The sequence below is a fragment of the Acipenser ruthenus genome, chromosome 56, assembly GCF_902713425.1.
Source record: "Acipenser ruthenus chromosome 56, fAciRut3.2 maternal haplotype, whole genome shotgun sequence".
Taxonomy (NCBI): domain Eukaryota; kingdom Metazoa; phylum Chordata; class Actinopteri; order Acipenseriformes; family Acipenseridae; genus Acipenser; species Acipenser ruthenus.
The window spans coordinates 4,663,919-4,688,087 of NC_081244.1; the positions used below are offsets into that span (position 1 = coordinate 4,663,919).

At 40.2% G+C, this 24,169-nt stretch overlaps 1 protein-coding gene across 1 annotated transcript; it reads left to right on the forward strand.

The window, feature by feature from the left end:
* The first annotated feature begins 4,945 nt into the window (after nucleotides 1-4,945).
* LOC117404230 (histone-lysine N-methyltransferase SUV39H1-like) lies at nucleotides 4,946-23,884 on the forward strand. Its single transcript, XM_034007032.3, has 6 exons — nucleotides 4,946-5,097; nucleotides 10,730-10,875; nucleotides 15,874-16,533; nucleotides 19,826-19,972; nucleotides 20,258-20,387; nucleotides 20,898-23,884. The coding sequence occupies exons 1-6, from the start codon at nucleotides 5,079-5,081 to the stop codon at nucleotides 21,029-21,031; spliced, it is 1,236 nt and encodes a 411-aa protein (XP_033862923.3). The 5' UTR covers nucleotides 4,946-5,078; the 3' UTR covers nucleotides 21,032-23,884.
* The last annotated feature ends 285 nt before the right edge of the window (nucleotides 23,885-24,169 follow it).

Genomic DNA, 24,169 nt, shown 5'->3' on the forward strand with positions numbered 1-24,169 from the left:
GGATCTCAGTGATTCTGCCTCAACAACATGACTAGGTAACCCATTCCATCCCCTCACCACTCTGTGTGAAGAAGTGTCTCCTTCAGCAACATGACTAGGTAACCCATTCCATCCCCTCACCACTCTCTGTGTGAAGAAGAGTCTCCTTCAACAACATGACTAGGTAACCCATTCCATCCCCTCACCACTCTGTGTGAAGAAGTGTCTCCTTCAGCAACATGACTAGGTAACCCATTCCATCCCCTCACCACTCTCTGTGTGAAGAAGAGTCTCCTTCAACAACATGACTAGGTAACCCATTCCATCCCCTCACCACTCTCTGTGTGAAGAAGAGTCTCCTTCAGCAACATGACTAGGTAACCCATTCCATCCCCTCACCACTCTCTGTGTGAAGAAGAGTCTCCTTCAACAACATGACTAGGTAACCCATTCCATCCCCTCACCACTCTCTGTGTGAAGAAGAGTCTCCTTCAACAACATGACTATGTAACCCATTCCATCCCCTCACCACTCTCTGTGTGAAGAAGTGTCTCCTTCAACAACATGACTAGGTAACCCATTCCATCCCCTCACCACTCCCTGTGTGAAGAAGAGTCTCCTTCAACAACATGACTAGGTAACCCATTCCATCCCCTCACCATTCTCTGTGTGAAGAAGAGTCTCCTTCAACAACATGACTAGGTAACCCATTCCATCCCCTCACCACTCTCTGTGTGAAGAAGTGTCTCCTTCAGCAACATGACTAGGTAACCCATTCCATCCCCTCACCACTCTCTGTGTGAAGAAGTGTCTCCTTCAACAACATGACTAGGTAACGCATTCCCTCCCCTCAACACTGTCTGTGTGAAGAAGTGTCTTCTTCCCTCTGTCCTAAGTCTGTCTCCACTTCATTTCAAACTTTTTAAAGGGAGGTTTCAGTTTGCTTGGCTTGCTTTCATGTTGGCTGGTTAATGTTTCACTTACTTGGTCACCTGTGACTTCAGGGGCAAAGCATGCCACTGGCTGCAAAGCATTTCGGTTACTATGCTAAATTAAAAGTCTGCACAGTATGGGTATTACATGTCGTTAAACTTAGAAAAGGGAAGGCGCAGTTTTTGTCAGTTTAATGTGAAAACAGGAATCGTGATAAATAGGCCTACACTATATTCACATAAGACACATTAAAGAAAAATAAATACACTCATCTGGACACCGTGTCGTGTGTTATTGCTTCATAGTCCCCCCATATATATTGAACCCCCTTTAATATGGTTTCAAGGACTGCGCACAATAGCTTCTTCAGGGTTACCAGATTTCCAGAGTTAAAAAAAAAACAGCAATTGTTTTTTCTTCTTCAATTCATTGTAGCAACTCTGGAGCACTTAAAATAAGTGTATAATAAAACAACCAAACTATCTTTATATTATTAAGCAAGAGCGCCATCTAGTGACCAGCAGTGTACCCTTATAAAAGTTTCCTATCGTAAAAGCATAGCAAAGTGTAATCGAGCACAGTGAAAGCATGGTAAAGCATAGGGAAGCATTGTAAAGCACAGAGAGGTCTGGTAAAGCATAGGGAAGCATTGTAAAGCACAGAGAGGTATGGTAAAGCATAGGGAAGCATTATAAAGCACAGAGAGGTCTGGTAAAGCATAGGGAAGCATTGTAAAGCACAGAGAGGTCTGGTAAAGCATAGCGAAGCATTGTAAAGCACAGAGAGGTCTGGTAAAGCATAGGGAAGCATTGTAAAGCACAGAGAGGTGTGGTAAAGCATAGGGAAGCATTGTAAAGAACAGAGAGGTCTGGTAAAGCATAGGGAAGCATTGTAAAGCACACAGAGGTCTGGTAAAGCATAGGGAAGCATTGTAAAGCACAGAGAGGTCTGGTAAAGCATAGGGAAGCATTGTAAAGCACAGAGAGGTCTGGTAAAGCATAGGGAAGCATTGTAAAGCACAGAGAGGTCTGGTAAAGCATAGGGAAGCATTGTAAAGCACAGAGACGTCTGGTAAAGCATAGGGAAGCATTGTAAAGCACAGAGAGGTCTGGTAAAGCATAGGGAAGCATTGTAAAGCACAGAGAGGTCTGGTAAAGCATAGGGAAGCATTGTGAAGCACAGAGAGGTCTGGTAAAGCATAGGCAAGCACTGTAAAGCACAGCATGGTAAACTAACCCTTATAAAAGTCTCCCACAGTAAAATCTCACAAAAGTCTACAGGAAGAAGTTGTACAGTATTATTATTTGATTATTTAGCAGACGCCTTTAGCCAGGGCGACTTACAGAGACTAGAGTGTGTGAACTATGCATCAGCTGCAGAGTCACTTACAACTACGTCTTACCCGAAAGACGGAGCACAAGGAGGTCAAGGGACTTGCTCAGGGTCACACAATGAGTCAGTGGCTGAGGTGGGATTTTAACCAGGGATCTCCTGGTTACAAGCCCTTTTCTTTAACCACTGGACCACACAGTCCCATTGTTCCATTTGTCATTAGGCATATGGAAAACTCCAAAGCGGTGTGTAATTCAATATGTTAACGTAACATTATTCAGCAGGTTTCATTCGACTTCATGAAACAAAATGAAATGAATTCTATAGGGCAATGCAAATCTTTTTGCCCATAGTTGTTGGTGCTCAGTTGGCAGATGCTGTCTAAAACAAAAATACATTGGAATCTGTGTTTCTTTCAAAACTGCACATCTGGGACATCTATAATGCAACAGGTCTATTGGATTACAATTTTGTTTGTGAGCTACAACATCTGCTTTGCACTTTGCAGTGTTTTTAGAAAGGGAAGGGGTGGAGGAGTAAGGTTCCAACCACTTCCTTTCTGCATTCATCTTTCAGTTAATGGTTTCAATTAATAAAGTGACAGCTGTATTTATATTACAGTACTGCAAAATGTAAACTACATACACCCACGCCCACTGTAACATGTCATCTGTCCTTCATGGAAAACCCTGGGTATTTAGGGACGCTTTATCTAAGGGACCATCTTGAAAGTTCAGTTTAATTATACAGTCAACTCACCCGTACATCAAAATGCATCCAGAAGCTGAAACTGAAACCAAATACAGTTCTAAAAGTATTTTTGTTTTAGAAAGCATCTGCCAAGTGAGCCCCTACGCATATGGGCAAAAAGTTTTGCATCAGCATATAGAATTCATTCATTTGTCTTCATAAAGTCGAATGAAACCTGCTGAATAATGTCACATTAACATATTGAATTACACACCGCTTTGTAGTTCACCAGATACTTAATGACAAACTGAGATAAATGGAACAATGGGGCACTTCGAAATCTAACATGCAATACAATGCTTCCCTATGCTTTACCAGACCTCTCTGTGCTTTACAATGCTTCCCTGTGCTTTACCAGACCTCTCTGTGCTTTACAATGCTTCCCTATGCTTTACCAGACCTCTCTGTGCTTTACAATGCTTCCCTATGCTTTACCAGACCTCTCTGTGCTTTACAATGCTTCCCTATGCTTTACCAGACCTCTCTGTGCTTTACAATGCTTCCCTATGCTTTACCAGACCTCTCTGTGCTTTACAATGCTCCCCTATGCTTTAGCAGACTTCACTGTGCTCTATTACATTTTTACTATAGGAATCTTTTATAAGGGTACACTGCTGGTCACTAGATGGCGCTCTTGCTTAATATAAAGATAGTTTGGTTGTTTTATTATACACTTATTTTAAGTGCTCCAGAGTTGCTACAATGAATTGAAGAAGAAAAAACAATTGCTGTTTTTTTTTCACTCTGGAAATCTGGTAACCCTGAAGAAGCTATTGTGCGCAGTCCTTGAAACCATATTAAAGGGGGTTCAATATATATGGGGGGACTATGAAGCAATAACACACGACACGGTGTCCAGATGAGTGTATTTATTTTTCTTTAATGTGTCTTATGTGAATATAGTGTAGACCTATTCATCACGATTCCTGTTTTCACATCAAACTGACAAAAACTGCGCCTTCCCTTTTCTAAGGTTAACGACATGTAATACCCATACTGTGCAGACTTTTAATTTAGCATAGTAACCGAAATGAAAAATATGATCTGGAACCATAATTATGTTTGCTGATTGTTTACGTAATTTACGTCAGGGATGTTATGTGGTTCTTTAACAACCTTTTTTTAAAAAAGTTTTGGGGGGGAAACGCCAAGACTAAACACAGGTCACTGACACTTATCTGCTGTATCATTGAATTGTATTTTGTCACACTTGTACTTGCTTGAACCAAAGTCATTGTATTTATCTTGCTCTTAATTGTATTATTATTTGTACTGTGGTACTTGAAATGTATTTGCTTTCGATTGTAAGTCGCCCTGGATAAGGGAGTCTGCTAAGAAATAAATAATAAAAATAATAATAGGTCTATTTTGCCATAGCTCAACGCCCTTGGAGTGGGTTATTTTTCTTATATAATTACACAATAAAACGCTTGTAACACATCACATATAGACATATAGCTATTTATACACTCTACAACAAACAGAGTGCATGCGTTGAACACTAATAAATTGCAGGACATATTTTGTATTTGTTCAACAGCACGTCTCGGTCTCAGTTCACCCAACAACACCATCCTCCAATCACAACACTCCTGTTGCAAAATCGCTGACGCTTTAGCCAATGAGCACACTTTCTCCAGACCCTGCAAATGTTCTTCGAGCGTTATTGGCCAGGACAGCCCAACCTTTCCCTCCGACCTATCCCTGTTTTCCTTCCCTTAAATCACCAGCCGTTAGCCCCACCACAGACGTGTTCTCCGCCCTTTCAATGATCTACCAATAGCAACGCTTTTGTGCTGCAAAATCCGCACTCAGATTGGTAAACATTACTGTCAATCAACAGTCTGCTCTGATGACGTAAGGAGCCACGCCCGTCTCAAGCATTGCAGAGAGGGCCCATTATAAAATCGCTAATAGGTGAATAAAGCTGTCAATTACACTACAGGGAGGCAGGCCCTGTCAGATTCCAAAACCAATTGGCTGGCCGGAGTGTCACTCTTCTGGGAAGCGGACCAACCATCGCGCGCCGTTTCTTTTAGCCCACCTCTCCACTCGAGCTGGCAGTTTTGGCGGCGGTGTAGAAGATGGCGGAAAATTTAAACGGTAAGACCCGTTTTCGTTTTTATCAACCACACATATTGTGGGACGGGGTTGTAGGCAGGACTCGCCTTTTAAAGAAGCGTTTTACTTACAATTTGGGAATGCAGTCCGGACACCCCCCTCAGTCGAAACATTTTATTAAAACGGCGTAACCAAACGCTGGTCAATACAGAGATAATCTATCAATTGTGTTTCACGAATCGACGCTTTATTAATTTAGGGGGAAAAAAAGAGTAGCGACTTTTACTGATGTAGAGATGTCCTGTTTCCAGTGTAATTTATGTTATTACTGTATTATTATTCCTGTATCAAATAGTTGTTTTGTTACTTTTACTAAGTCGCTGTATTATTGACAGTGTAGGACAGCAGTCAGATGTACAGTGTGTTGATATAATAATATTTTAACGAAGTGATTTGAATCAATAAAACATCTCTGTTTGCGGTTTCCTATTCCCTGTACTTTCTATTGGAAGTAAGAAGCCCCCAAAGACAGTAGTTTAAAACCATCATGAAGACAGAGAAATGCTTCTGTTGTAAAAACTGATTACGTTTAGAGAAAGTGAAATGGGTCGTTATATTAAGAGTGTTTTTTTGCAGATTTTTTTTAAATGTGTTTAATATGTACACGTTTTTGACTGGGTACAGTTTTTAGGTTATATTGCAAACTGATCGTTTTTCATTTTTAATTTAATTTTCATGTCAATGTGCGGTCACGGTGGTTAACTTGTGAAAACTAACACTACTCACATGACTAATCTTGTGCTATGTATTGCATGCCGATTAATGTTAAAAACGCGTCGTGCTTCATTTATTTTTTGTAATCTATACTATAGTACCACAGCTTTTATTTCGTAGAACTTGGATGATGTTACATGGTTTGTTGCATTAAGTTAATGTACCAGCAGCTCGCTTGTTGGGTTTGGCGCACGATGTAGGTTTCATTATGTCGAGGTTCCTCATCACAGATATACTTCCCTAGTTAATTCTGATACTATAGTACAGTATTGGGGATACCTTTTGAAGTGACACACATGCACCTAACAAATAAATACATAGAAAGGGTGCTCCCTCCAGTCCAGGGCATGTTTGAGGCATGGAGACTCAATTGCTCCCTCCCTCACCCCCTAAGAGAAAGGGTGCTTCCTCCAGTCCAGGGCAGGCTTGAGGCATGGAGACTGAACTGCTCCCTCCCTCACCCCCTAAGAGAAAGGGTGCTCCCTCCAGTCCAGGGCAGGCTTGAGGCATCGAGACTCAATTGCTCCTGCCCTTCCTCCATCCCTCCCTCCCTCACTCCCTATGAGAAAGGGTGCTCCCTCCAGTCCAGGGCATGTTTGAGGCATGGAGACTCAATTGCTCCTGCCCTTCCTCCATCCCTCCCTCCCTCACCCCCTAAGAGAAAGGGTGCTCCCTCCAGTCCAGGGCAGGCTTGAGGCATGGAGACTGAACTGCTCCCTCCCTCACCCCCTAAGAGAAAGGGTGCTCCCTCCAGTCCAGGGCAGGCTTGAGGCATGGAGACTGAACTGCTCCCTCCCTCACCCCCTAAGAGAAAGGGTGCTCCCTCCAGTCCAGGGCAGGCTTGAGGCATGGAGACTGAACTGCTCCTTCACCCCCTAAGAGAAAGGGTGCTCCCTCCAGTCCAGGGCAGGCTTGAGGCATGGAGACTGAACTGCTCCCTCCCTCACCCCCTAAGAGAAAGGGTGCTCCCTCCAGTCCAGGGCAGGCTTGAGGCATGGAGACTGAACTGTTCCCTCACCCCTGAGGGTTTGAGGCACTTTGGTTTGGTACGCACCAAAATTAGGGGTCATCGTCCAAGTCGCTATCTAGCTCCACATCCTCCTTCGACAAGACAAACAATTGGGATGGCCGTGCCAGAGACCACAACAGTAGTTTCTGAATGTTTAAGTAGAAGTCTGGATTGCTGGGTATGACAATTAACAAATCATCACACATTCTGTATTTATTTAAGTATCTTTCCACCATATTCCCACCCTGTGAATTCAAAAGCAAAAACCCAAACACTGTCTCTTTATGAGAGCTGTTTGATAACATGTAAGGATATAACTGAGGGTGAAAATCTATATTATTTTAAGTAAAATTGAAACCTTTCAAATATTGATCCCTCCTCTCGTCCCTGTTCAGTTTGATGAGCGGGCCTGCGTAAGCCACTCCCCATAACTGCATCCCTCTTCTCTGAATGGCCGGTTTAATAGAGATCCCTATTATCATTGGTTGTTTCAAGTGCCCATTAAAAGTATTGATCTTATGAACTGGAGTGGTTCCACCTATCGCTCTCCATTTTCTAATAAAAAAACTGAAGCAGCCAATGATAGCGCTAGCAGGGAGGGACTGTAGTTAAATTGGACCCCTCCGGGAGATCTTTGACAGAGGGAAAAATCCAGAGGCTAGGCAGGCATGAATCACCTTGCAAGCGTGAGCACCCTCCCTCGCTGCCTTTATGAAAAATGCTTTCCTGTTAAAACTTCTGACGGTTTGCCTTTGTGTCCTAAAAACAGCGTGGAAGTCTACATTTTTCTTTATTGGTTCGTCTGCGTACCAGTTATGTGAACCCCTGATAACAGCAAACGAGGAGCAACATTTAATGAACACTGCTTTTCATTTGCATGAACCCTCCAGCTTAAAAAAAACTCTGCACTGTGCAATTTAAACACGTCTGTTCGAGTGAATTTAAATCCGCTGGTATATGCCAGTAAACGCATTTTGTTTGCAATCAGGAGATTTATATAAGAATAGAAATCTGATTAACAGTAGTGTCCCACAGTCCAGTTAAGAACAAGGGGCAATAAGATGGGATTCTGCTTACAAGCGATGGCCAAAAATGAAATATTTCCTATGGGAGTTGTATCACATTTAATGGACCTACCATAGGGTGTATTTGCAGAAATGAACTTGTCTGTTGCTACATCCTTGTTTCTGTGGGTATCAAATCCTACAGCATGTATATCCACTTGTGCACATTTTCCTAATTTTAAGGTAATTTGATGAATATTAAAAGATTATACAAGTTGGCGCTCACATTAAACAGTGCATGGAAAGTAGGAACAATGATCTTGAAGTTAGCACAATTGCTCAAGTGGACCAATGTAGGGGTGAGGGGAAAAAATAAGATCATTTCTGCAATTTTAGTTAGTTCCATTTGAAAGTGAAACCACTTCCATCGTACACTTTTTTGGCCATCTCGCTTATAGGCAAAATTCCCATGGCATCACCCTATAGAATGAACTAATTTCGCTTCTTAAAGTCGAATGCAACCTGCTGAATAATGTTACGTTAACATGTTGAATTTAGGGCTGTCAATTAATCGCAGTTAACTTCTGCAATTAACGGGTTCATTCTTTGGAGATTTAATTTGTTTAACAGGCGGTAATTGCTTGTTCTGTCCTGACCCTCTTAGTATACCGTAATTAATTCCCTGCTGCACCATTTTAATATACCTGAGCGCATGCAATGCAGTGAGTGCAGTCAGCGTTTGCATAGAAAGTTAGTCATATAACTGCACTATGGAGCAAAGTGAAGGACTTGTGAATGGGAAGTTTAAAAAAAAAAAAAAAAACTTTCTGAAACATATAAAATATACGCTAACACTAATAATTTTAATTCTGAGCACCATCCGTCCCTCCCCAGGGTTAAACTACCATAAAAAACATTGAATAAGTCGATTTTCTAGCCATTTTTGCAGAGCCCTTAAAAGGGGGGAGCGATTAATACACCGGTGTGTTTAATATTAAACTACTGTACCAGCGCCACAGTGGGATTATTGCATTCATGGTTAGGTCTCGTACAAACCTAGCTGTCAACAGCCCGATTTATTTGTTCAGGATCTACGGCATTCAGGTCGTGTTGCTAGGTAGAAACACAAAGCCACTGTTCTAATTAAAAGTTTTAATTTCTTACTCTCAATACCCATGGTCATTTTGAATGTTAAACGCAAGCTTCCAGACACTCGACTGACCACTCAAACGTCACGGCCGTACAGCTTCACTTAGTGTTGACGCAATAGCTGCCAGTCTCTATGAATTATCTTATTCCCACCCTCCTGAGCCATTGATTTCTCAACATTCAATTGACAAATCTCTGGGATCCGTACACCCAACCAGCTACTGGATAGAAAGCCAAGTAGTAAACTTTTCAAGTCTTCCGTTCGTTGTAACTGCAATGCTGTGACTGGAGTCGAAACAAAGACAAACTTAAAATGGCCAAAGAAAAACGAGCTGATAGAGGAGAGTGTTTATGCTTTTTCACTTGATGACGCAGCATTGTTTAATACTTTTATTTTAAACTTGAATCAATACAACACATTTGTAAAAGCCATTGCAGCGGGAACTATTGTCGAAGTGGTTTTGGAAAGTGTGTGTTTTATTTCAGTTATCATTTTGTAGTTTCTTTGGTTACATGATGTTAAATAAAAGATATAAATTATGTGCATTAAACTCAGTCTTTAGACTCCCCTTTTACGCACTTAAGATAAGCTCTCCCTATCCCAACAATAGATGGTTTTTACACTCCGGTAAAAACAATTGCTACACCAGCAATTCATATAATTGGTTCTGCATCAATTTGAAGTCCAGGAGTGTATGAAACCTGATCAACTAAAGCATAAGAATTTTTATGAATGAGGCCTTTCGGCCCATCTAAGCTCTTCCGGTTCCTAGTAGCTGATTTAATCTCAAAACTTTGCCAAGTCCTTAAAGTATCCCAGTGATTCAGCATCAACAACATGACTAGGTAACCCATTCCATCCCCTCACCACTCTCTGTGTGAAGAAGTGTCTCCTTCAACAACATGACTAGGTAATCCATTCCATCCCCTCACCACTCTCTGTGTGAAGAAGAGTCTCCTTCAACAACATGACTAGGTAACCCATTCCATCCCCTCACCACTCTCTGTGTGAAGAAGTGTCTCCTTCAACAACATGACTAGGTAACCCATTCCATCCCCTCACCACTCTCTGTGTGAAGAAGTGTCTCCTTCAACAACATGACTAGGTAACCCATTCCATCCCCTCACCACTCTCTGTGTGAAGAAGTGTCTCCTTCAACAACATGACTAGGTAACCCATTCCATCCCCTCACCACTCTCTGTGTGAAGAAGTGTCTCCTTCAACAACATGACTAGGTAACCCATTCCATCCCCTCACCACTCTCTGTGTGAAGAAGTGTCCCCTTCAGCTACATGACTAGGTAACCCATTCCATCCCCTCGCCACTCTCTGTGTGAAGAAGTGTCTCCTTCAGCAACATGACCAGGTAACCCATTCCATCCCCTCACCACTCTCTGTGTGAAGAAGAGTCTCCTTCAACAACATGACTAGGTAACCCATTCCATCCCCTCACCGCTCTCTGTGTGAAGAAGTGTCTTCTTCCCTCTGTCCTAAGTCTGTCTCCCTTCCAGATGTGTCCTCTGGTCCTGGTTTCTGTGCAGCGCTAAAGTTTGGATTAACTGTCATTTTAAGATTTTAAATACATCATGTCCCTGATTCTTTTTTGTTCCAGGCTAAATAGATTCTTTCTGCCTTTCTTGGTGGCCCAGGTCCATGATGAACCGCAGAGCAGCAGTAAATGGCATGGATCTCCTAAGCTGTGCCTCCAGCGTAACCCTGCGTGTGTTTTTGTGTGCAGGATGCCACGTGGTGTGCAAATCTTCTCGGAGTCACCTGCAGTACTTGTGCCGCTTGGAGAGAGTGGCGTGCACAGACCTGGGCATCAGTAAGAAGAACCTCAATCACTTTGAGGTGGAGTACCTGTGCGACTACAAGAAAAAGGGGGTGAGTCGAGCTTGCAAGAGAATTCACAAACAAGGCCATTCAGCCCATCAGTGCTCGTCCGGTTCCGAGCACTTTGTCATGTCACTTGAAAGATCACAGTGAGTCACTGTCGAAAACATCCTTTAGTTGAGATGCAAGAGTTAATCGATGCGTCGATTTATTCATCCTTGAATTAGCAGAGCTTCGGTTACATATTGGTGAATCGATGCATCAAATGAGACTGAGAGAGCGCACTGTGTGTTTTTTGTCATTTATTTTTCACAAATTTCATTTTATCCACTAAAGATGTTTTATTTTGTTATTACAGATACATTAATAAAATAACTCATAGATGTTTGTAAATAAAAACAAAGTATACATCATATTTTAACTATACGTATTTTTTTAGCACAGAAAAATAATTACCATAATTTCTCATTAGCGACAGTATCGGTAATATATGTGAAGTCCCCCACTATTTTTAATGAGCTGCCTATTTACAGTAAACACTGCCCATGCCCTCTAAAAATACAATAAGATAAAAATACAAAAATACTTGCAAGTATTTATTTAAAGTATTTTTGGTATAAACCTCCCAATTTAAAAATGTCATTCTGTTTGCTTTATAAATATATTTTGTTTTATGTGTCGCATTTCGTTTTATTTCGTATTTGTGAAACACACAGGGATCTTTTTTTTAGTTTTTTTAATTGGAAGTGTTCTCATTTGAATGCAAGTTATGCCTTGCTGTTTTAACTGTTAGGCAGCGCAGAGGTTTTAGTTACTGGATCTTCTGCTAAAAAGCTACATTTTTGTTCTGGATTTTGAATAATTAAATGTTGCTGATGCATCAATTTATTGTCGATAAATGTATGTGAAATTGAGTTGCCGATGGCACCGCTATGACTTGGTAACCCATTGCAAACCCTTACCACTTCATGCAATCATTTTCAAGCTATTCTTTGCTTCAGTTGGGGTGAAAATATCCAAGCTAAGGAAAATCGCAGCAAACGAAATGGGTGTCAGTCACAGCTCAGCTGGTGAGAAACAACTCCTAAACTGGAAGGGGTGAAGCCCAGTCAGATATGTACTCCGAAAGATGATTGCTTTATCAGAGTGTTTTGGGAGCCCATGACAAGTAAACGATGAAAAGGAGCAAGCCTAAATATAGAAGTAAATATTGGTAGTAAAATATTACATTCTGATCATCCATTGTACGCAAATTCTTCCAAGTGTCCCTAGTCCTTGCAATTTAGCGATCCTCTTGCATAAAATAGGATGTTTTACCCATAATTCAGTAGTGCTGAATTTAGAAATACTAAACTTAATAAATTCAGTGACATACATTCTGGCTAGAAGTCTTTATCCTTTTGTGTTTTAGATGTATTGTCTTATATAAGTGTTTCTTAAGTCTATGCCAAAATGAGCTATTTTGCCTGAAGTCATTCTAAATCCTTTGTCTGTTATTTTCATACTTGCTGAACCGCTCTACCCTGATCACTTCTGCCTAGATGGTGTCAACATGTCTTGACACATCACAAACATTTGCATTTTTTGGGGTGTGTAAAATTGCTCCTTATAAAAATATCAAGTAAAAAAAAAAAAAAGGCAAAACTTCCACATTTGTAAGACGACTTTCTCAACCCCACAAGCATGCATTTATCCAAACGGGGTCATTCCAGCTCAAGTGGAGCTGTTTTCTTCACTTGTGGTTGGTGATCCATAAACACTTTATTATTTTAAACACTTCTAGGTTTGTGTCCAGCAAGACAAAAGCCAGAGAGGGTCGTCTACCTTTTAAGATTTTTTTTAAAGCTCATCAAGAATCAAGTAATCATTATAACTGTGAAACGGATGATGACAAAGCCTGCCAAACAAGGCACATTAAAAGCGAACACCCTTGCAAAGCATTGTTCTGATTTTGAATGGAGGTGTGACAAAAGGGTTAAATGCTGAGAACCTGTAGACATTCTGATTACTGAGGCAGTGATATGCTGTGTGAAGTATGCTGTCCACACAGACTTTAGTGGGGTTCCAATAAAAAAAATTTAAAAATCTGAATTGTGTTCATTTTTTGGGAAAATAAAATTGAAGCCTAATATTTTAGGCTTCCGCTGTTGTTGATTCCGACTCAGGAACTTCACATAAGGACTAATAAGTTTACTTAAGGGCTAGCAAGTTTCAAAAGGTACTAGTCCTTAGGACTTGTATATTTTCTTATGTTCTTATACCTGTGCATACAAAGGAAGAACTGGGCAGCTCAAGTAAACTGACTGATGTTTGGCCTCATTTTCCACGGGCTGATGACCTACAGAGATAATATTATTTTAATGTTTCAAGAACTTTCCAAAAAAATAATAATAATTGACACAATTCACAGAGGTTCAGTTTTGTCCACTTGAGCTGTACCTTCAGTGCAGTGCATATTCATTGCACAGCTATGGTCAAAAGTTTTGCATTACCTAGAACGTTAGGGTTAAAGCATGATTCGCACTGGACTAGAAACCAGGTGTCCTCAGAGTTGATCAAAAGCAGAGGATGTCAAGTGACATCCCAGACGAGGATTAGTAAATTAAAAATGAAATGCGGTGATGTGACTAGAGAAGGTGTTTTTGTGCATGATTTGTAAACAACAAACTTTTTCTAAATGCTAGAATAACCATTTCATACTTTGTGTGTTTCTATTCCTATAGTCAAATGTGCCGTTAAACATTATTAGCACTCCATGGGAAAATGTCAAATTTAAAAACCATTTTATATGTTTAAACCTGTATCATTATAAATAAACCTAACCTAAACTGTCCTTTATTCATTTGAATAAATATTGTGAAAGATGGAAATCACATAAATAGCCTATGCACTCAGTGAAAATATATATATTTTTTAAACACTTTAATTTTAGTATATAAAATAAATTGCAAAAACTAAACAGGCATTTTCATCAAACCTTTAAATGAGACACCTTTGTATAATTGAACATTTTAGAAATGCAGTTATTTTTCTTGGTCATCAAACACGAAAGAAGTACATGTCTCTTACTCCGCTACGCTCCCCTGCCTTCAGAGCCCGCTCCTTCTCCACCCTTGCTCCGCAGTGGTGGAATGACCTTCCTACAGATGTCAGGACTGCCCAGTCCCTGACCACATTCCGGCGCCTCCTTAAGACTCACCTCTTCAAACAGCACCTGTAGAACTCCTCTGTTGTATCCTGGGACACTATCACCCTTCATTTAAATGTGCTTTATTTTGCTCTTATATGCCCCCTATTTTACTGCATTTAATCCTGTACTTCAGAATACTGTAATCTGCCAAGTGTTTAACCTGTAGTACTTTGTATTTAATCATATCCTGATGTAACTATCACTATTTAATCATACCCTGATGTAACTATCACTATCATCTGCTGTATTATTGAATTGTGGTTTGTCACACTTGAACAAAAGTTATTGTATTTCTTGCTCTTATTGTATTACTTGTATTGTAACACTTGAAATGTATTTGCTTATGATTGTAAGTCGCCCTGGACAAGGGCGTCTGCTAAGAAATAAATAATAATAATAATAATAAATACCTGAACAGGAATCACTTTTGAGTAAAACCAGTACAACGCACACAAAAACATAACTCTTAAATCCTAATTTCTGAACACTGTGTAACTAAAACATCCAGCCGTTACCTCTCACACTGACCTGTCATGCGCAGGAAAATAAATCCATCTGCAGCGAAATTTGAATCCGTCAAAAACATATTCTAGCGTTATTTCAAGGCGACCGTGAACGAGCCAGTAATCAATAAAGTAGCAGCATATCCAAACATTTTAATAAATCAATTACCGGTATGTAACACGGTTTAACAGTTTGATTAATAACTTGATTTAGTTAATATTGAAACATACATCAAAGTACTCGGTATTTTAAATAGTAATAGCTGATTAGTGACAAAAGCGTATTCATCATAGACATCAATTGAATTTTAAAATTGATGTTATCAAGTACAAAAGTTAGTATGAGAACGTTTCTACAAAAGAAAAAAAAAACTCAAAGCTGAGCCCGCGGTACAAATGCATTCAAACTCCTGCAGCTGCCTTTTTTGTTCTTTATACTTTGCAAAACGTATTCTTTGGCAGCGGATTTGACATAGTGTAATCTTATTAATACTGAACGCACTTTTTACATGTGATCGCCCTGCTAGCACATGACCTTAACACTGCCCTTTTGTCAAAGCCCTCGCTCGCATTTTCTCAATGTGTCAGTTTTTCATTAAGTATATGGAAAACTACAAAGCGGTGTGTAATATGTTAACGTAACACTATTCAGCAGGTTTCATTCGACTTTATGAAGCAAAATTCGTTAGTTCTATAGGGGTTGCAAAACCTTTGACCACAGCTGTATAAGAATCTGGGGATGCACATAATTTAATTGTTCAGAGACACTTAAATTAAATTCAATGGTAAACGATTTGACTAGACTTGCAGTGAGAAAGACTTCTAGTCAAAACGCAAGCCATTTAATTCATTACATTTCTTTGCGTATTTCTATTGAAGATGTTGAGAAAGACTCGTTGAATTCAGTGTTTCTTTTGAGATTCCTAGATGTAGTACTGTTGAGCGTTTAGTACAAGTTTACACCTGTGTAAGTCTTGGATACAGGCGGGTGGATTGTACAGACACTTCTCTAGAATCACGGAATTTGATGTTCTTAATAACTTGCAAAATACTGTTAATACCAAGTTTCATGACAATTGGATAAGCGCTTTCCCAGATATATGGAAAAATGTGTTAAGTGTGCCATGCGTACAGCTTTCCACAAAGGTTTTTCATCACCTTGGTTAATTCTATAGGGTGATGCTAAACTTTCAGCCATAGCTATTCATACCCAAGTCTCCACTATATCCTCTGCAATAGCGATAATTAAGGACTTCCTTTAGAAGCAATCAAAATGTAATAGGCTTAATCAGCTTGCCGTTATTCAAACAGACAGATGGCTGCATGTTCCTCACTCTGCTCGTTTCTCCCCCGCAGGACCAGGAGTTCTACCTGGTGAAATGGAAAGGCTACCCGGAGTCCCAGAACACCTGGGAGCCGCGCAAGAACCTCAAGTGCCTGAAGATCCTCAAGCAGTTCCGTCTGGACCTGGAGCGGGAGCTGCAGCGGCGCAAGCAGCGACGCGGCCTGAAGAAGCTGGACCACAGCCTGGCGCATTTCATGCTGCAGAAAGCCAAGCAGCGACAGCAGCTGGATCGCTGGGAGGCCTCTCTGAACACCACGCGGGCGCACAAGGGGCGGATCTGCGTCCGGAACGACGTGGACCTCGAAGGGCCCCCCAAGGACTTCACCTACATCAACAACTACAAAGTGGGCGAGGGGATCGTGCTGACGGAAGTGGCGGTGGGCTGCGAGTGCCAGGACTGCTTCAAGGAGCCCCTGAAGGGCTGCTGTGCCGGGGCCTCGCTCCACAGGTTTGCCTACAACGACAAGGGCCAGGTGAAGCTGAAGGCAGGGCAGCCCGTGTACGAGTGTAACGCGCGCTGCCGCTGCGGGCCAGAGTGCCTGAACCGCGTGGTGCAGAAGGGCATTCAGTACGACATGAGCATCTTCAAGACGGACAACGGCCGGGGGTGGGGGGTGCGGACCATGGAGAAGATTAGGAAGAACAGCTTTGTCATGGAGTACGTCGGAGAGGTAAGAGCGAAAGGAGAGGGTCCTTGTGCTAGAACGAAGCATAGAAAGATCCAATGATATCTACAGCTGTGGCAAAAGTGTAGCAACACCTAGAATTTTACGATTGAGACATAATTAAAATAAGACAAAAAAAAAAACGGTATGAACATCGTTTAGATTTTATGTAATCAAAGAAACAATATTGCAAGAGTCTACCGGAAGCCATAATAGTACTACAGTAGTTCATGTTAGATTTGTCAAATTTCATTTTTTGCCAGCTTTTCAAGTATATGGGAAAACTACAAAGCGATATGTAATTCATTACTTTTTGAAGCAAAATGACTTTAATAGGGTCATGCAAAACTTAGCTGTACATAGCCAAGTCTCCACTATACCCCCTGCTCAATCAGCTGTTATTTTTTTTAGGCTTTTTACTGGAGGAAAAAAAAAACTGTTTACTCACCAGCTATATAACATTATAGCTGTTTGTTTGCAAACAGATTGTTGAATAACTTCCAAATTCATTCTTGAGATAAACCACAGGTTTAATGCTGTTCAGATGCACACTTTCTCTGGTTGTACACAGCTTGCCAAGCTGTTATCCTGTTTGCTGTTATTTAACATGTAGATTCAAGTGATCACAGTTTACAATTATGCGAAACAGTCCTAAGCAGTATGATAATGCAATGCAGTTTAACCAGGGAAGGCAGTTTTTAACTGATTGCTGTCTTTTTGCAGTATATCACAACTAAAGGCTGGTTTATACTTCCGACTGCAACCCAATTTGTGGTCTCAGTCAATGGTCTCCGACGGTCGGAACAACGTCATCCGCACTGTCGTGAGCTGCGTCTTTTTTGAAAAGTCGCACAGCCTTTTCTTGTGTGTCTGCGACCACAAAACACAGGGTCAGATTATGAAAAAATCTGTCACATGGTCGCAAGCCAGTGAAGCACGATAGGGCAAGATAGAACAAGAGAACAGGATTTTAAACTTGCCTCTAAACTAAATGAAATGAAAGCATAAATGAACCTTTGCTAAAGTGAATATTGGTGCTTACGTAGACTACCATGCGCAGCAACCACTTGTATAATAATAACAGTAATAATGAATATCATGTATTTTTATTTGTATTGCTGTTATTCCTTTTATATATTACAGAAATAATGTCTGAAGTACGTACTGTGCGTTTTGTGCTCCTAAATTAACATTTGAACTTGTCAGCAGTCAAAAGCGCAATAGTCTTTATAGTATTGGTTTTGGTGTACTGTTTAAAAGCTCTTGTGTGTGTTGGTGTAGCTAGAATTGCCTTATTTGGTGAACTTTCCATGACGTCTTGTTTTTTTCGCCCATCAAATGTGCTAAACATTACCGTGCCAAAATGTGGCCTTAATCATAACCCTATTGTAGATGTCTTAGAAAGAGCAAACGCATTAAACATCACTACTGTCTGATCATTGAAAAAATTAGTTTTTTTTTTAATATGCTTTGCAATGTTACCTGTGCTTTCAATGTGCTTTAATACACTTTACTGTGCTTTTACTATGGGGCACTTTAGAAAGAGTAAGTTTGCTTTTGTGCATTAGACATATATTATGCGATATTATTGACATTGTATTGCTATTTTCACTGAATTTTGGCTCTGTCGCCTCCCCTTTTCGGATGAGACAACTCTTCGTTATAAATACTTGTTCTAAGTTGGGTCTTTTGGTTTAAACAGAGATACCATCCCAGGTCCAGTACCAGCAGACCCTTTTTGGGTCTCGACCCGTGCTGTTTTTATCTGTTTTACAGTGCTTTTGTTTAACATACTGTACAGCGGCGTTGCTGCTTGTGTTGTCTGAGAGAGCAGAGTTTTAGTTTCAAGTACTGTATAGTGCACCTGTTACAGTAAGTGTTACAGGAGCTGCAGACTGGGCAGCAGTATTTACAGGACTGAACGCTTCACTCTGTCACACAGCAGTGTTGCTGCTTGAGCAACAACAGCACACCCTCGCTGTAACACCCTTCATTATAACGAACCTGGCCTCTGGACCAGGAAACTAGTGATCATTTGAAAAAAGCAGTAACGCAGGTGTGTCTGTCGTGAATATAGGTTGTCAAAATGCACTTGGCTTGTTCAGCAACCATGCGGCAACAAAGGAATGGAAATAGCACTCCCATTGCACAGCAATTTGATCCATTCCTGGTTTTAATAAAAACACACCTGAGCTTGTTACCAATACACTGATCAGGCGCGTAGTTAAACCTGGAATGGGTGAAACTGCTGTGCAGTCGGAGTCTTATTCCCATCCCTGCACAGAGAGCCCCTAGTATGGCTACAGTAGGAGTTACAGGTTTAAAATAACCATTGGTCTCCCCAGTAGAAGACCACAGCACAAGATCTTCCATGTGTGTTTTTATACCTGCTCAATGAAACAGATGAAACGAAAATCACATCGGTATCATAATGGCCCTACCAAATCATTTCTACTCGATCATGTTGGTCAATAATTGCTTGCCCAGTGCATAATGGCTACAGTGCACTGCAGCAGGTATTGTCAGATTTCATTTTTCTTTTTTGTTTTGTTATTCATGTATTGCAAACTCAATCACCTGTCTTTCCAAATCTTTACTTTAGTGCGCAGTATGTACAGCTGTGATCAAATTTTTGCAGCACCCTATAGAATCAACTCTTGCTTCATAAAGTCGAATGAAACCTGCTGAATAATGTTACGTTAACATATTGAATTACACACCGCTTTGGAGTTTTCCATATCTTGTAACGAAAAACTGACAAACTGAACAATGTGACATTCGAAATGTAACATGAAATACTACTGTACTACTATTATGGCTTCCAGTAGACTTTTGTCATTTCTTTGATTGACATGATGTTAAATAAAATATCTAAATGATGTTCGTGTAGTGTTTTTTTTTTTTTTGAATAGTCTCAATCCTAAAATTCTAGGTGATGCATAACTTTTGGCCACAGCTGTAGGTTAAACACATTGCTGCTTTCCTTTGTGTTCTGGGCATCAGAAAATGACTTTGTTTCAGTCTCTCCTCTGTTGTGTGAGAACAGGGTGTGGCTTTATTTAAAAGCAGACAAAGATTGTGGGAGAAGAACATTTAACTAGCAATTACATGATTTAAAATAATCGTGATTATCTTTACATTTTAGCCAATAATCAAATTCATTATTCTCCAACCCCAGACTGCCATGTAAAAATACTTTACCATAACACGTGTCCCTTTTCTTGCTGCTTGCACGATTTATTCACCAGTTTTAAACTGTATGTGATTTCATTCAGTGCCACGATGCGACTTTTTGCAGATCATAACCTCAGAAGAGGCAGAGCGGCGAGGCCATATCTACGACCGGCAGGGCGCCACCTACCTGTTTGATCTGGACTACGTGGAGGACGTGTACACGGTGGACGCTGCTCACCACGGGAACATCTCGCACTTCGTTAACCACAGCGTGAGTACAGAGAGCCAGCGATTCCTCCTGAAACAGCAATGCAAGCGATCGCATAGAGAAACACGAAGAAATGGACGAGCGTTTCCACTAGAAGTCTCTCTGTGTCTTCACTAAAAGAAATGCAATACTTTCCTTGTTTTCAAATTGATTGTGTGACGGTAAAGCCACATTACTTTGTAGTGCTTGCCGGAAATTTAAATGGGGGTTGTCATGAAAACCCACAAGTAGTGAACTAGAAAGTCACCATTTCTTTTGCCCCCCGTCCCCCTCTCTCCCCACACACAGTGCACCCCAAATCTGCAAGTCTACAACGTGTTCATTAATAATATTGACGAGAGGCTGCCGAGGATCGCTTTCTTCGCCACCAGAATGATCAAAGCTGGAGAAGAGCTGACCTTCGACTACAAGATGCAAAGTAAGAGAAGCACTGCAGAAACACACGACTCCACTAGAGGGCAGTCTGACGGGAGCATCTGCCTCCACGCGATAAACCTGCCACGCCTGTAAAACTCTAATCTCATTCCACCAAACTGCAGCCGGTTCAGTCTGCAACCAGACGTTGCTTGAAAAGAATCGCCTCTGCAGCTCTGGCCAAAAGTTTTGCATCACCCTAGAGAATTAACCCTACAACCGCCACTGTTATACCTAAAAAACGCCGTCAGACATTAGCTGTATAGATCACTTTAATAACTATTACAAAGATACCTTTCATACCTTGAGAACTATAATAATTGCACAGCACAGCTATAAGCACACAGCCACATTATACTCCTGCTTGGTTATATAAGTTCTGATCTCTAGGGTTAGGTTGGGTTCAGAGTGAAGGAGGTTGGCAGAAGGGGAATCCAAAACGAGAAACATCTTCCTAATACTGATACGATTAATCCCCGGCTGTGTGTTTCTGATGTATTGTGTTGTTTTGTAGTTGATCCAGTGGACGCTGAAAGCACGAGAATGGATTCCAATTTCGGTCTGGCTGGAATGACTGGCTCCCCAAAGAAACGGGTTCGAGTGGAGTGCAAATGTGGAATGGAGTCGTGTCGAAAGTATCTGTTTTGAAACACCTTTTTTCAAGACTGGACTAAACTCCTTGCCCTGCACCCAACCCTGTGTTTGGGTTTTGAGATTCGTTACTAAAACCATCTGAGCATTTGGGGGGGCCCCCTTCCAAATATCCTCCTGAAATTTTAACTTTAACATTTTAACTTCCTTTTGATGATCGTTTGCTGGATTTCTGTTCTCATAGCAATTACTCAACTATACAGATACTCTATAAAGGAGCAGCTTTATAGAGTATCTGTATAGTTGCATGAACCATAGCCAGTGCACAAGACTTTATTCACAGTATCTGTTTACCAGATGGCACTGGCTGATCTAGCCTGTGTTACACATGTCTATGAAAATAGAATTTGAAGGGGTTATTCTTTTAAAGCTATCTAAAGTTAACTGCAACCCAGCACTTATAACTAGAACTCTGGTTTAGGATAAGCAGCAACGAGATTGCTCAGATTTCTAGCCATCGTCATTTAAAAAAAAAAACTAAACAAAATACAGGACGGGAGCATTCGAATTGTCCAGAAAACACTTGCCGTTGTTTATAGCTTTTTAAGTAAAGTTATAGCGCAAACGCAACCAAGAAAAAACAGATTACAGGACGCAGAAATATTAAATTATTTTTTGAAACTTTTTTACTTGTAGTGGGACGACTTTTAAATTGCTTATAAAAGCTTTTTTTTATTTTTTATAAATAGTTTGTTGAATTTGTGTTATGTTTAGTAGACCCTTCTGTCTCCGATAGATAACAGTGAATCCCCATTCTTAGATAAGCACTGTTTACATCGCATTACCTCATATTCTCCCCACACAAAGTGCTTGAATACTAGTTAGTTGATTCATTCTTAATCTTTAATTCAGTACAGTGTCGCTGCCTGTCCAATCTTGGCTAGTCATTCAAACAGTTTAAGAAATGTCTTAAATGTGTACACCTGCTATCTACACCCTCAATCTGGAGAATAATACAAGGATACAGCACAGCTTTGCAATACTCACATTGTTATGGATCTAAAGTCCTGGGTTGACGTAGGGTTTGTTTTTAAAGAATGCATTCACACAGCTTGCCCAGTCATTTAGCCTCTTTTGGCTTGAAAATAAAACCTGTGCTTTTTTTAAAACTAAAATGTTCCTAGTAAAATTCAGCGGTCAGTTCATAAGCTTGGTGTTCGTAACTGAGGTTCTACTGTATTTGAAGGAATAAGACAGCATCTCAAACTTCACAGCTTGTACTTCCAGTCCATTGCATCATCACTGTGTTGTAATATCGTCAATCTGGTAACACAGGGACTCCGTGACTGGCTTCCAATCTTGTCAGTCATTTAGGGCAGCTGATTGGTTTAAGAAGCAGGGAACGAACGTGAGGTCCACGGGTAGACGTTTCAGGAAGAGGGATGTCACATTCATAAGTAGGAATGATGAAATATAGCTGTCCCCATGTGGATATATTATAAAGTGTTCAAAGTGAATCAAAGCCCTAGAATGAATGCGAGACCAATTTATAGGGCAGTGCACTGAATGAAACCAGTGGGAATTGTGTTAAATGTTACTTGAATTTCTATGTGGCTGCATTTACAGTTAAAGCTAACACAATTGGGTTTAACTTACAAGAGGACCATTAATAGAACTCTCTTTGTTTGTTTGCAATAAAGCTATTCAATTTGTCCTTCATGTACTGAATTTACAACAGGCAATCTCTGTCTGTTGTTGGTTCAATTGAATATGTATTATTTAGTATTGGGTATTATTATTTCTGAAATATCGCAAAATGTACAAGTTATTGTTTTTATTTTATATTTCAACTACAGAAAAATCTACTTTTTACCTATCAGTGCAGAGCAAAATAAAAACTCAAACCACAAACTACCGATATCACAAAACTAACACAAAGAAAGCTGAAAATGCAGTCATTAGCAGAAAACTAAACATTAATTAAATAAGCAGCTTCTGATTTCATAAATTGCTTCATATTTTTTCTATTATCTGTTGCTCATTTTTCTCGGCTTTGAGCTCGTCTGGAGCAGCCTTCCTCACTCCATTCAAATCATGTGACAATGTGACTTCAACTCTGCCAGCTCCTACTACTCTAGATAGAGAGAGATAATCGAAAGATCACATGATATGTTAAAAAGGAATGAAAACATCTCAACTTCTACCATGGAGCTTTCTCCAGCAGAAAGATAATGTCTCTTCTAAACATCGCGGTGTATCCAGATCACGCTCCCACCTGCCACAGTGCTGGTTCTCTGATTGAAAGGCGTGATGTAGGAACCAAATACCAGCTTTGTTGCAGGAGGGAGCATGAACTGGATGCACCATGTTGCTCATAACAGATACTCTTTCTCCTAGCTGAGAAATGCATTCGTCCCACGGATTTACGATCCATTGCGTGAAACAGGCCTCGCCCAAATTATAGCATTCAAAGTTCAACTTAAAAAGGCCAAGCATTGGCTGGGGATGTTACGTCATCGACTAACAGATTATTTAGCAATAAATGTGTGATTTCAATGTGGGTGTGTTTTGTTTTGTACAGAGGTTTTACATTTTTACTGGCATTGAAATGTTTGGTGTTTGTTGAACTTGAAAACTCGCTATCGTTTTCATAGACCTTTTATATACTTGAAAATACATTCTCGTAGTGAGTCTTGAAACACTATTCTAATAACTGTTGAAACTAAGATTTAAATTAAGTAGTCTAGTATTTTTATTAATGCTGTCGGCTTACTGAACAGGGTTTCGAAACCGTGTCTTTCTGTATTTCCTCTGTGTCCGTTCGTGTCATTCTCGTTCTTTTGTTATTATTTTATACAAAAAATATACATTTGTAAAAATTGTTGTAAATAAAAGTCTATTGTACACGTCTTTTTGACTAAAGTGTTCATTTAATTTTGGTTTTATTAAGAAATTAGAGATTTCTACAGCTCTGGCCAAAAGATTTGCATCACCTAGAATTCTAGGATTGAGACATTAATAAAAGAAATAATATATAATTTTAGATTTTTAACATCATGTAATCAAAGAAACTACAAAAATGGTATTGCAAAAGTCTACCAGAAGCCGTAATAGTAGTACAGTACTCCAATTTTTAAATTCAATTTTTTAGTTCAGTGTATGGAAAAACACAAGCGGCGTGTAATTCTATATTTT

Bases quoted from the DNA above. Each gene is read 5' to 3' on its own strand.
- LOC117404230 (XM_034007032.3), top strand. The intron at 10,876-15,873 runs GTGAGTCGAGCT...TCTCCCCCGCAG, and splicing joins GCGACTACAAGAAAAAGGGG to GACCAGGAGTTCTACCTGGT. The intron at 20,388-20,897 runs GTAAGAGAAGCA...GTTGTTTTGTAG, and splicing joins CTTCGACTACAAGATGCAAA to TTGATCCAGTGGACGCTGAA.